General features: G+C 49.4%; 1 protein-coding gene across 6 annotated transcripts in view; it reads left to right on the forward strand.

Annotated features, from left to right (window-relative positions):
• The window catches only part of FANCD2 (FA complementation group D2), a 114,710-nt gene that overhangs the window by 1,857 nt on the left and 99,038 nt on the right, over positions 1–13,815 (forward strand). For 4 of the 6 annotated variants that reach the window (XM_077326059.1, XM_077326061.1, XM_077326062.1 and 1 more), the window contains exons 2-4: positions 5–95; positions 856–993; positions 11,507–11,574. In XM_077326059.1, coding sequence (XP_077182174.1) covers positions 29–95; positions 856–993; positions 11,507–11,574 — 273 coding nt within the window. In that variant the 5' untranslated portion in view covers positions 5–28. Of the gene's footprint in view, positions 1–4; positions 96–855; positions 994–11,506; positions 11,575–12,230; positions 12,485–13,815 lie in introns of those variants that run through there. The other 2 variants (XM_077326060.1, XM_077326065.1) reach the window with 2 other exon arrangements.

Consider the following 13,815-nt stretch of genomic DNA (forward strand, 5'->3'; position numbering starts at 1 on the left):
CTAGCAGAGTACATCAGAACCAGATGACATGACTTCAAGACGGAAGTTGTCCAAGTCTGCAGCCCATGAAGAAAATATATTAGAAGAGTCACCGAGTGTGTAAAGCAAGCACCTTTTCTGCTGCATGGAATTATTCTAATCACAAACATTTCATCTAGCAGTGCTCAGTGTAGCAACTAGAGCTTGTAGAGAGATGTTCTCTCTTGATGTTTCTCAGGTCTGAAAAACAGTTTTCTCAATAGCTAGCAGCACTGAATGCATGAATCTGGCTGAAGGCTCTTAGAGAAAATTTCCAAAGGAGTAATAGATTTATAATGTAAATGACCATCCCATAGGAACAGTATTTTATCTTTTTCAAACAGTCATTGATTGCAGTTCATGGAAACGGCTGAATCTATACTTCAGTATCTTATACTTCCAGCATAGATGCATATAATTTCATCACAAGCAAGAGCTATTGTATATATAATTATGCTTGGGAAGCCTTGAGAAACATGATCCAGCTTCATAGATTTTAGTGGGAGAGTTAAATATGTATATTTACTTGATTAATTTGATGATTTTAGAAATTTAGACTACAAACTACAAAGTAAGTGCTTTGAGAATTGCCTACTTGGTTATATCCTCTTTTATAGTATCCACTTCAGACCATTCTTAACAGTTGATCTACAATACATAGCCCATGGATGAAACCATTAGAATTACATATTGTAACCCATCTGTTAAAAGTTGCCATGGATCTCAGATGATGACAGAAATATACCAGTTTTATATCAGTTTCTTGTAATAAGAACCATGGTTCATATTAGTTGGTTGATATTTGTTTCTTTTCATCTAGTAACTTTTCTGTTTTAGAAACGAAGAAGTCTCGGGTCTCTGTGAAGAAAAACTCAATTCCACGAGATGGCATTGTAGAGAACAGCAGTGTCTTTGGACAGCTTCTCAAGGCAGCAGGAATTACATTGAAAGCTGGAGAAAGACAGAATGAAATTGGTATAAAGCAAGACTTTTATTATTGTTTTTGATGGGTTATGAACTGTATTTAGCTATACATTCCAAAAATATGAGGGCACATGTTTTTTAAAGAGGGGATAGCAATTTTGATTGGTTCACTTCTCCCACTGTTAATCCCCACTTTACCCTTCTTTGCTGTTCTAAGGATATTCTGACACCCAGCAAAAAATTGGGGGAGGGGCAAATCAAGCAGTAGTGCCTCTCTGTGTTAATAAAGCTTGTGAACTTATGTCTTTTGAACTGTGTGGTTGGATACAGGTTAGTAAATCTAACATATGCTGAAAGGAAACATAATTTGCAAATGAACAATTTCAATTTCGGTCAGAATTCTTTAACCCTTAAAGATACTGACCATACCTCTGATCATGCCCAACTAACCATATAACCCAGCTCACAACTGTCAGTGGTTCTGGAGAAGTGATCCTTTTATTTTTGGCTATTCATGCATAAATAGAGGGAGGTTTATAATGTTCGTTTATTTATTTACTAGAAATAAAGCCCGCTGTGAAGGGAAATACAGCGGGCGCTAGTGCGTGGGGAGGAAGAATGCCGTGAAGGAAGGTAGAAGAGGGAGGAGGAGTGGGAGGGAGAAAGGAGGGGAAGAGGATTTTGCAGGGATGGATAGAAGGGAGAAGAACAGGAAGGGATCAAGGAATTAAGAGAGGAAGTAAGTGAGAGGGAGAGACAGAGAGAGAAGAAGGAGATGGAGAAGGAGGAAGGAAAGAAGGAAGGAAGGGAAGAAGGCAGGCAGGGAGGTAGATAGAATGGGATGGGAGAGGGGTATATGTGAAGGGACAGGTTGGCAGGGGGAAGTGGGAGGGAGATGGCAGTGTGTGTGTGTGTGTGTGCGTGCGCGTTTGTGTGGGTAAAAGGTGTGTGCGTGCATGTGTGTGGGTCGGGAAGGGAGGGTTAAGGGAGAGGTGAAGTGGGTTGGGCAGGGGGAAGAGCAGTGTGTGTGTGTGTGTTGGGTGGACTTCCCCTGGGCCCGGCAGATGCCTAAGAAGGTTGGTGGCTTGTTCCGGGGCCAGGCGCACCCTTGCGGCTGCGAGGAAGTGGCTGGGCCCGGCAGAAGCCTGGAAATGGCGGCGTAGGGCGGGTGAGGCTTCTGCCGGGAAAAGGGCGGCGGTGCGCGGGCGAGGCTTCTGCCGGGAGAACGGCGGCGGTGGGCGGGTGAGGCTTCTGCCGGGCCCAGGCGCTCCTTCGACGCGGCGTCCCTGCTCCTTTCCCTAGTGGGAGGAGGGCAGCTGGAGGACTCACCGGGCAGGCAGCGTCTTCTGTCTGTGTGGTGACTCCCCAGCCAGGGCAAGCGAGGCTTGGGCAAGTGGCCAATGGGGAGCCGCACGGATGGACACTCGGGGGGTCCAATCAGGAGCCGCTTCGCGAGTTTTTATCCCGGACAGGGCCCGCCCTAACTCCTCCCCACTTGCCCTTACTCTTTTATTCCTCCCGCTCCTCTGGAGCGGGGGGGGGGGGGGGTTAAAGATTTTTGAACTTCAATATCGCCCCTCACGATGAGTCGTCTCAGGGCAGCTTACATGTAACAATAGTAAAATACAACATTAAAACCCCATAAACCCCCAACTATACAAACTAAAAAATAATACCAAGAAGATGATGGCAAGACTATTCCAGCCAGATCAGCAGATGTTCCCTAATTCTGTCCACCTGGGGCAGGTCGTACATATGGGGAGGGATCCATTGATGTCATTACTGGTCACCACCTTGGCCTCAACCAAATGCCTGGCAGAACAGTCTTGCAGGCCCTGTGGAACCCAGCAAGTTCTGTCTGGGCCCCTAGCTCTTCCAAGAGCTCATTCCACCAAGTTGGGGCCACAGCCGAGAAAGCTCTGGCCCTGGTCGAGGCCAGGAGAATGTCCTGGGGGCATCAGATAAGCGGTCCCTCAGATAAGTGGGACCCAGGCTGCATATAGCCTTAAAGGTCAAAACCAAGATATTGAACTTGATCCGGAAGCAGACTGGCAACCAATGCAGCTGCCGCAGCATCGGCTAAATATGGGCCCTCCAAGGTGTCTTGGTGAGGACCCTCGCAGCTGCATTTTGTACCACCTGCAATTTCCAGATCAAAGGGTAGGCCCGCATAGAGTTACAGAAGTCTAACCTGGAAGTGATCCTTGCATGGATCACAGTGGCCAAGTGTTCTGGAGGCAGGTAGGGCACTAGTAGCCGTGCTTGACGTAGATGGAAAAATGCCATTTGGGCTACTTTTGTGATTTGATCAAAGATCACTCTCAAATTCCTAATGACAAGTCAATTGTACCCCATCCAGGCATGGGAGACGTGCTTCCTGATCCTGCCCCCTTCTACTCAAACACAGGACCTCCATCTTGGAGGGGTTGAGTTTTAGACAACTGCCTGAGCCATCTAGTCGCTGCTTCCAGACAACTGGCAAATGTATCCAGGGGGAGGGGGGTGGTGATCTGGTTGGCTGTCCATCAGGAGGTAGAGCTGGGTGTCATCCGCATATTGGTGACAACCCAGCCCAAAACTCTGGACCAGCTGGCCCAGAGGGCGCATATAGATGCAAAAAAGTGTAGGGGAGAATATTGCCCCCTGAGGTACTCCACAAGGGAGCACAAAGGGTTCTCGGTCCGGTTCCAGAAAAAGGAGACCAGTCATTTCAGCACAGTCTCCCTAATTCCAGAGCCAGCGAAACTGTGGACCAACAGCTCATGGCTGACAAATCTAAAAGTATGAGGATGGCCAAAGTACCCTCAATCCAGCTGGCACCTGTATCATCTGTTGGAGTGACCAGTGCAGTTTCCATCCTGTGGCCAGACTCATATGGATTTAAGGCTGAAGATTCCTCCAAAAATGCTAGCTGATCTGTTGCAACCTGTCATGGCCCCGTCTCCAGAGGGTGCCTCTGTACCACTGCCAGAGCTCATTCTGCCAGCTCCCTCGGAGGAAGAAGTGGAGGAGCTGGAGCAAAGCAGCAGGGTGCTGCTTAGAAAGGCAAGTCCCGATAGGGAGCCACAACCAGGTCCCAGCCAGACAAGCACCATGCCCTCTGCACCAGCATTACCAGCATTACCTCAGGACAACGTTGGCAACACGCAGGCAAAGTGCTCGGCTTAGACTACAGCAACAGGCTAGGTTGGGCTCAGGTGGGGCTCATTAATCGGAAGAAGGCTGAGTGCCAGGTGCAGCCACTTGGTGTGACAGCTCAGCTTGTTCTTAAGCACAGCAGAAGTGCTCCCCAGTGTGGCTGCAACCTTGTGCACATGTCCAGCCGTTGCCTTGACTGATTTCCTGCTCCCTGACGCTTCGGTGAAGCTCTGTTTGACTGATTCCCGGCTTGACCTTGGTAAAGATAAACTCTTTCGGTTCTCCTTTGGACTTCGTCATCTAAAAATTCCTGATAAGACCCGGACTGGACTTTTGACTACTCTCTGGTACACGCTTTGAACTTGCTTGACTCAGTAACCGTGCTTGCCCTTGCACTACCCCTGCGTGTGCCCGGCACCACCTTTCCCAGGAATGCAAGATGCGTAACCGGGTGGTAGTTGGCGGGGTCCCGCGGGTCCAGTGATGGTTTCCAGAAGGCATACCACTGCCTCCTTGAGCCCTCAGGGACCTCACCCTGCGTGTGCCTGGCTAGGGCAGCACACTTTGCAGCCACCACTTCTCCCATCCTTGCAGCTGGAATTCAGAGCCAGCAGCTCCAGCCAGGATGGACCCAGCTACAGCAGCCAACTTGGCTGCCCGCCATCAGCTGCTAGAACAACAGGTGGCTGATTTGAACGGGCAGAACCAAGCCCGGGAAACCATCGTGCAGCAGCATACCACTGCCGTGTTGGGACTGCAGCAAGCAGCTGGAGCAGCCGCCCAAGTTGCTCTGCCCTCCTGCCCTCTCAAGGCTCCAGAAAAATATGAGGGAAGCCGGGAGACCCTTACCACATTCCTGGCCCAGGTAAAGATGTTTATTTCTGCCCGGCCCCGGGAGTTTCCTATGGAGCAGGCCAAGGTCAGCTTTACCATCAGCCTGCTTAAAGGGCCAGCTGCCCGGTGGGCTACACCACTGTTAATTGCAGACGCCCCCGAGCTGGCTAACTTCCAGGCTTTTGTGGCTAAAATGGATGAAGTCTTTGGGGACATTCAAAAGGTGATTTGGGCCAACCGGTGTTTGAGGCAGCTACGCCAAGGGGCCCGATCTGTGAGGGACTATGCAGCAGAGTTCCAGATTATGGCACAAAACCTGCACTGGAATGAGCCGGCCTTAGTGGACCAGTTTGTGGTCGGGCTCTCAGAAAAGGTCTTGGATGAGCTGGTTCACGTGGACCGCTCCCGTAGAATGAGCGACCTGGTACAGTTGTGCTGTTGGATAGACAACCACCTGGAGGAGCGGCGCCTCGTCCGGTCCGGAACCCAGCCACCAAACCGAGGAGAGCCATTTCTACCCCAGGTTACCGCTCCCAAGGCAGCGGTTCCCCTGGATTCGGGAGAACTGATGCAACTCGGCAGTGTGCGGCCTAGATGCAACTTGGCAGTGTGCGGCCAGCCCCTGTTTCTCCAGGTGCAACAACATACTGAGACCATGGTATTCAATGTTGCACACATGCCTCTATCCCCGACCCAGAGAAGCCTTTCCTGGTAGAGGCAGACGCTTCGAGCTCGGAACTGGGGGCCGTACTCCTGCAACCTGGTCCAGGAGATGGTACACCAAGACCTTGCGTGTACTACTCCAGACAATTTACCCCCGCAGAAAGGAACTATACCATCTGGGAACGGGAGCTGCTGGCCATTAAGGCAGCTTTTGAGACCTGGCGCCACCACCTAGAAGGAGCTAAATACCCTGTTCAGATACGCACTGACCACTGGAATTTAGAGTACCTCCATTCTGCCCGCTGCATGAATCAACGGCAGATCCAATGGGCTCTCTTCTTTGCCTGCTTTGATTTCCAGATTGAGTATATCCCCGGAAGCCAGAATAAGAGAGCGGATGCTCTCTCCAGACAACCCCAGTATCATTCGGACACTGAAGCCACACCGGCTCCCCCACTATTACCTGTTTCGGTTTTTGCTGCCCTGCCAGACAGGCTTGAGCTGCAGCAACAGATCCAGGATCGACAGGCTGAAGATCCATGGATTCAGGAGCGGATGCAGTGGCTCCAGGAACACCCTGAGGAATGATCAGAGTACCACATCGAGCACGGTCTCTTACACCATCGGGATCGTGTAGTACTCCCAAGCGCTGACCTTCGCACCCAAGTTCTAAAGGCAACCCATGATGACCCAGCAGCCGGACACTTTGGCCAGTACAAGACCCTGCAACTGGTAACCCGATATTTCTGGTGGGCCCCGAGTAAAGGCAGATGTGGAAAGATACGTGGCCTCCTGTCCGATTGGTAGACAGGCCAAATATGCACCTGGTAAGCCCGCAGGACTATTACAACCACTGCCTCCGCCCTCTGGACCCTGGCGAGAACTCACGATGGACTTTGTAACCAACCTGCCTGCATCAGAAGGGTTCACCATGATTCTGGTAGTGGTGGACCGCTTTTCCAAAATGACGCACCTTATCCCTTGCCGAGGGTTGCCAAAGGCTCGGGAGACAGCTCGTCTGTTCATGGCCCACATCTTCAAGCTCCAAGGCCTTCCAGATTGCATAGTAACAGTTCGTGGCATACGGTTCTCCTCCCGCTTCTGGCATAAGTTGCATGCTGCCCTCGGAACCAAGTCTAGCCTCTCCAGCGAACATCAGCCCCAGACAGACGGTCAAACTGAGAGAGTCAATGGGATTATAGAGCAGTACCTACGATGCTATGTCTGTTATCAACAGGATGACTGGTCACGTTGGCTCCCATTGGCCGAGTTCGCTTATAACAATGCAATCCATACATCTACCAAGATGACCCCATTCCAAGCAGTCTATGGATATCATCCCTGGTTCCTGCCAGATGCCCTTGTGCCACCAACTTTTCCCCGGGCAGCCGCTGATCTGGACGACTTGCAAGTGCAACACCAGTTGTTGAGAGACATGCTCCAGGAGGCACAAGACCGGTACAAGACCCAAGCAGATGCACACTGGATCACGGGGGCACCTATAGCTGTCGGTGACAAAGTTTGGCTGTCAACCCGGCAAATCAAGACCAGTCGACCGTCCAAGATGCTCACTTCATAGGGCCATTCGAAGTGACCGAACGGGTCAACCCTGTGGCATTTCGTCTACGCCTAACCCTGCACCTATCGTATGCACCCAGTGTTCCACCGCTCATTACTGCAACCTGCTCTGCCAGATATCTCCCGGCCGGCCTTGTCAACCCCTCCTGCTCCTATGTTGGTTGAAGGAGACGAGGAATACGAGGTCCGGCAAATCCTTGACTCCCGGCTGCGTCGGGGCGCCCTTCAGTATTTGGCAAACTGGGAGGGATACGGACCCGAAGAATGCACCTGGTAACCTGCCGACAGTGTACATGCTCCAGCATTGGTCAGGGACTTCCATTGCCACTACCCCGCCAAGCCAGGACCTGCCCCTGCGGAGAGGGGCCCTGGGAGGGGGGATGGGGTCATGGCCCCGTCTCCGGAGGGTGCCTCTGCACCAGCTCCCTCGGAGGAAGAAGTGGAGGAGCTGGAGCAAAGCAGCAGGGTGCTGCTTAGAGAGGCAAGTCCCGATAGGGAGCCACAACCAGGTCCCAGCCAGACAAGCACCATCCCCTCTGCACCAGCATTACCTCAGCCTGCAGCAACACCCCTGAATAGACCAGACTCATCTCCAGAGCACAGGTGCGAATGCAGGAGGACAACGTTGGCAACACGCAGGAAAAGTGCTCGGCTTAGACTAAAGCAACAGGCTAGGTTGGGCTCATTCATTGGAAGAAGGCTGAGTGCCAGGTGCAGCCACTTGGTGTGACAGCTCAGCTTGTTCTTAAGCACAGCAGAAGTGCTCCCCAGTGTGGCTGCAACCTTGTGCACATGTCCAGCCGTTGCCTTGACTGGTTCCCTGCTCCCTGACGCTTCGGCGAAGCTCTGTTTGACTGATTCCCAGCTTGACCTTGGTAAAGATAAACAACAACTCTTTCGGTTCTCCTTTGGACTTCGTCATCTAACAATTCCTGATAAGACTCGGACTGGACTTTTGACTACTCTCTGGTACGCGCTTTGAACTTGCTTGACTCAGTAACCGTGCTTGCCCTTGCACTACCCCTGCGTGTGCCCGGCACCACCTTTCCCAGGAATGCAAGATGCGAAACCGGGTGGTAGTTGGCGGGGTCCCGCGGGTCCAGTGATGGTTTCCAGAAGGCATACCACTGCCTCCTTGAGCCCTCAGGGACCTCACCTAACTTCAGGGAAAGATTAACAATCTCCCTTAGGGGGTTTTCTACCCCTTGATCACCTGATGTGAGCCACCAAGACAGACGGGGATCTGGAGGGCAAGTTGTCGCCCTCAATGAACCCAGCACTTTGTCCACTTCAGTTAACGAGGGGCCATCTGAAGCCATCAAACACTATCCCCTGCAATGGTCACGGAGCTTCCAGCTCACATTCTGTATCAATCGTGGCAGGTAGGTTGCAGTGGAGTGACAAGACTTCATCCGCAAGAAAAGATGTCGTCCTGAGAGGGTGGCAGGGCATCTGCTCTGCTATCTCTGAAGCCTGACAGGGGTCAATTGTGCAAGCAATTGGCAGAAAAGAGGAGGGGTACGCAAACCCCACCTCACCTTTCTACCCAGGAAGTTCTTGGGGCCGTCTCCAATCCTTTAGGGAGTATATCTCCCTGGATTATAGGCTGTCAGCGTTCCAGGTCCAGAGGACGACTGCCATTTTCTACCTCGGACTTTCTTTTCTTTCTTTAATCTTAAAGTATCTGCTTCAACCCTACATGATGATTTACCACAAATGAACGCTTTGAACTGAGGGGAGGACATCGGCTGAGTTCCAAAACATCATTTACTGCAAGTATCTCTCGCTTTTTTTTTTCTCCGTCTCTCTTCCTGCATCAAAGCCCTTGGTTTCCCCCCTCCTCTTACTCTGCTCTGCCCGAAGCCACCTCGTTATGAGGCAGGCTAATTCTCCTAACTAAGCAGAAGAAGGACTCAAATCAACTCGAATTAATTGGCAAAAGCTCTTATTGTAATTGTTTTGGTTTTCGAAGATAAGATAAGCTGTGAATGGGAAAATCTCACGAGAACTCTGTGCCAGCACGAGAATCTCTGCCCTCAATACGTCACATGCCTGTGCCGGAACATTAGAGGATAAAACAGAGGACCTCTACTGGCCACTTGTAAAATTGTTTGGGGCCGGTTTTTTTTAAAGTCAAAATCATGTCTATGTTAAAAAGATTGGCTCATCTAATAGAGATACAAACCCAAGATTACAAAGTATTTTTAGATGGATTGATCAAAAATATCTCCAAGGAGGTCCAAGATGGCAAGGAAGAAGTCTTCAATAGGAATGATGGATCCATAACAGTGACTGATGACAGCTTTAAACAAGGTGGAAAACCAACAGCAGAAGAGAAATCTGAAATTCATATCTTCAAGGAGATCCAAGATGCCAAGGAAGACGTCTTTAACAGGAATAATGGATCAACAACAGTGGCTGATGACAGCTCTAAACAAGGTGGAAAACCAACAGTAGAAGAGAAATCTGAAATTCTGGAGACGGAAAATGGGATGCCGGAGTTCTGCAGCCCAGATAAGGACACCCTTTTTAAAAAGACATACAGCCATCTCAAAGCAACAGTGTACAAAAATCAATCAAAAGAAATAAGGATCTGCAGTGAAAGTAACCGATTTAAAGGATCTCTCTGGGGGGAAAATTGTATTGATACTGGAGTCCAGGAGGTGCAACGGCCTCAAGATTTATCGATGCATATTCTGCGGGAAAGAGTACAACTGCACTTTCTACGCCAAAGGCCAATGGGACAGAATATAATTTTACGGGAACGACAAGATGTAGCAAGCCTCGAGATGAGACCCCCTTAAGAAGACCGAAAGCTCATATTGTTTTATGTTTAATGTTATACTGTATTCTATATTTCCATTTTTATGAAAAAGGGGAAGCAGTGTCTCTTTCTCTCTTGTTTTTTTTTGTCTCTTTTCTTTTGTAGGCATATAGGTAATATAATCATTAGTCCTGAAAATGTAAAATGGGGTTCCCCCCCCCTTATTTTTTCTTTCTTCTATTAGGGTATTGTCCTAGGACTAAAGCCTACACTGACTTGTAGAAAATGTTTAATGTTAAGCTTTCAACTTAAATCTGAAAATATATCTGTCAGGATGGTTCTTAGAATGGGTCAAGCATAAATTGTTTTGTAGATGTATCAGAACCAAGGATAAGGAGAAGCTATAGAAGACTGAAAGCTTATATTGTTCTATGTTTAATGTTAAGCATTTAATCTAAACCTGGAAATCTTACTATTCTCTGTATTAACAACATATACTGTATCCTACATTGCTATTTTTATGAAAAAAAAAAAAAAAAAAAAAAGACTTCATCCGCAAAATAGCTTGCTAATGCCTCACAGCATAAATCCAATTTCCTAAAATTTTGGAGCCCTTCCTTAAGGGCGGTAAGAGATCTAACTACCTGAAACAATTGTGCTGGGCAAGTGCTAGGAGATGCGATTTCCACAGTGAAGAAGTCACAGTTCGCCACTTTCACTGGCATCTCATATACCTTCATAAGCGTGCAATAAGATGTTCTTGCTGCCTTGTCGTGAGTCTTCCTCCACACTTGCTCTAACTGTCTCACTTCCCTCTTCCTCTCCCAAAGCTCCTGGGAGTACCAGGGAGCCTGTTTGAGGTGAGGGCGCCAAGGAGCAATCTTGTCAGTGGCAGCCAACAGGTGGGAGAGCCAGTTCTCCACCAAGGCTGTCAACGAGACGCTGGAGAACATCAGGTCCTGCAGAGCATTCAGGAATCTCTCGGATTCCATAAGTCTCTGTGGGCGGACTAAAATATGTCCTTCACCCAAATGGGGGCGGGGGGCGGGGTGGAGTCCTCAAGTTGGGCCTTCAGGGCATGGTGGTCTGACCATGGAACAATGTTATTTGCCACCAGATCTACCTCTATTCCTGCACCAAAGATTGAATCAAGGGTATGGCCAGCATTTTTTTGTTAATATCTGTAACCCAGTCCTGAAGTTCATGCAATAAGAAGTCATTTATGTTGCATTGCTCTGTCACCATTTATGTTCCCTTTTAAATATGGAAAATTCCAGAGGGGAACATAAAAAGAAAGAAATCTGGTAGATGAAACTCATCTCCAAATGTAATATACATGGCAAACATCCTTAACACCTGCATGACAAACAGCAAATCAAGTTTTTTCTTTTACTTGCTGATCCTCTGCTGGTAACATAGCTGCTAAGAAGCCCTAGTGGAAATGGTGATGGTGAGCAACTGTATCACTATACCCCTGGCGTCAGTGAAGATTTTACCTGCTAGAATTTTCCTGTTGCACAAAAGTTAAAAGTTAACAGATAGTTGTTTCGTATTGAGATGACAATGTCTGACTTTTTTGCTCCTTAGCTACAGATGGTGCAGTTTTCCAGAAGAAGCTTCATCAGGCCTTGAGGAAACACCCTTCTTATCCACAGGTAGTAGTTAAATGAATGGGGATGGGGATTCAGGGGACAGCCTTACTGTAGCTGATCTACTTTCTCCACAGTCGGATACAGAAGGTGGCTGTGAGGGAAGAGTTGTCTCGCCACTTGGCGCTCTTTTGTGGGGTGCCACAGGGGGCAATACGCTCCCCCATACTTTTCAACATCTATATACACCCTCTGACATTCTGGCTCAGTGATTTTGGCTGGGGTGTCACCAATATGTGGATGACTCCCAACTGTATTTCTTGATGGGCGGATGGACCCTTCACCCTGCCCCCCCCCAAAAAAAAACATTTGCCAGGTGTTTGTAAGCAGCTTCTGGATGGCTCCAAGACGGAGGTCCTGTGGCTGGGTAGAAGTAGGCAGGACCAGGAAGCATGCCTCCCCTCCCTGGATGGGATGCAGCTTGTGGCTGTGCCCGCTGCCAGGAGTTTGGGGGTGATCTTTAATGCCTCCCTGTTTATGGAAGTTCTACTAGCACCCCACCTGTCCCCAGAACATTTGGCCACAGTGATCCATGCAACAGTCACCTTCAGACAAGTCGTCTGTAACTCACTTAATTTTAAGGCCATCTGCGGTCTGGGCCCTGCATATCTGAGGGACCACATGTCTCCTTATGTCTCCTTGCATGGCTCTTCACTCTGCAGGTTTGAATCTGCTGGTGGTCCCTGGTCCCTGGAAGGCACAGCTGGCCTTGATCATAGCCAGGGCCTTCTTGGTCTTGGCCCTGACCTGTTGGAATGAGCTCCCGGAAGAGCTGAGGGCCCTGACAGAGCTATCAGGTTCTGCAAGACTTGCAAGATGGAGCTCTTCCACCAGGCATTTGGTTGAGGCCAGCTAAGGAAGATCTGGATCCTCTGCTAGAGGCCCCTAGATGCTCTCCATTCGCCTGACTATCTAGGTAGGGGAGGCCTCTCCTGAGATTGGTGGGCCATTGTGTACTAGAATCGTAGAATCATAGAGTTGGATGGGACCTCCTGGGTCATCTAGTCCAACCCCTTGCACTATGCAGGACACTCACAACCCTATTGCTCATCAACTGTAACCTCCCACCCCCTTGAACCTTCACAAAATGAGCCTCTCCATCAGATGGCTATCCAGCTGTTTAAAAATTTCCAAAGCTGGAGAACCTACCACTTCCTGAGTAAGCCTGTTCCACTGAGAAACTGCTTGAACTGTCAGGAACTTCTTCCGGATGTTTAGACGGAATTTCTTTAGCATTAATTTCATTCACTGTAGCAAATTAGCGTTAGAACACCACTCTCTGCTAGTAGCAGCAGTGTTTGAACCATTTACCATGAAGGCTTCTTTATGCATGGAACTTCATTAATGTACAAGAAACCAAGACAACTAGGGGAGTGGCATTTCTAGCATAACACTCTTTGAGATGAGCAAGTGGGCGCACAGAAGCAAAGGAACTGTAAATTGTGTAGAGCAGTGTTCCCCAACCCCCGGGCCGCGGAGCCCTCGGTACAGGGCTGCGGGGGGAGAGGTGTGCCCACTGGCGTACTGCCACCCGCGCCTCTCCCCCCCCCCCCCGTGGTGCAGCTGCTGCCGTTCCTCAGGGCGGCATCCTCCTCAATTATCATGGGCGTGAAGGAGCCGCTGTTTTCCCGCTTTTCGGCCAGGGGCATCAGAGGAGCAGCACCATCCACGGCTCCTCCCGTGGGGTGCCTGCTGCCCCCCCTGCTGGGACCAGGCAAGCATAAGTTGTCGTTCTTAACCGTGACACCAAACTGGCTCTGGGGACTATGCTGCTTAGGCATGCAGGTGGATATAGGGGGAAAAGGCAGACAGGGCCAACCTCCCTGCATTCGAAAAGCAAGCTGTCAGCGGTGGAATGCCCCGAGCTTGCCTGCAGGAAGGTTGAAATGCTAGGTTTTGGTACAAAGTTGCTTGATTGACCTGGGCAGTCCTTTTTCAGGGGGGACTGGTGAAGTGGAAGGGAATAGATGGGATTAGGCCACCTATTAATGTAGTTTATTCTGTTTTATGGGTTTTTATGGAAACCGTCACAAGCCAGCTTGGTCTGGGAGTGGCAGTTAATAAATCTAAATATATATATCTGAACGTTGTGAGACTTATATTGATTCTGACTCCAAAATAACAGGTGTCTTTTCATCTATAATGAATTCTCACAATCAAGTTAGGAGAACAATTCAGACTTGATTGCTGGAATCCATGATAGATGAAAAGATTAGAATTTCATTCTTCAAACTTACCCCACCCTCC

This window comes from Paroedura picta, chromosome 3 (genome assembly GCF_049243985.1).
Source record: "Paroedura picta isolate Pp20150507F chromosome 3, Ppicta_v3.0, whole genome shotgun sequence".
NCBI classification, from domain to species: domain Eukaryota; kingdom Metazoa; phylum Chordata; class Lepidosauria; order Squamata; family Gekkonidae; genus Paroedura; species Paroedura picta.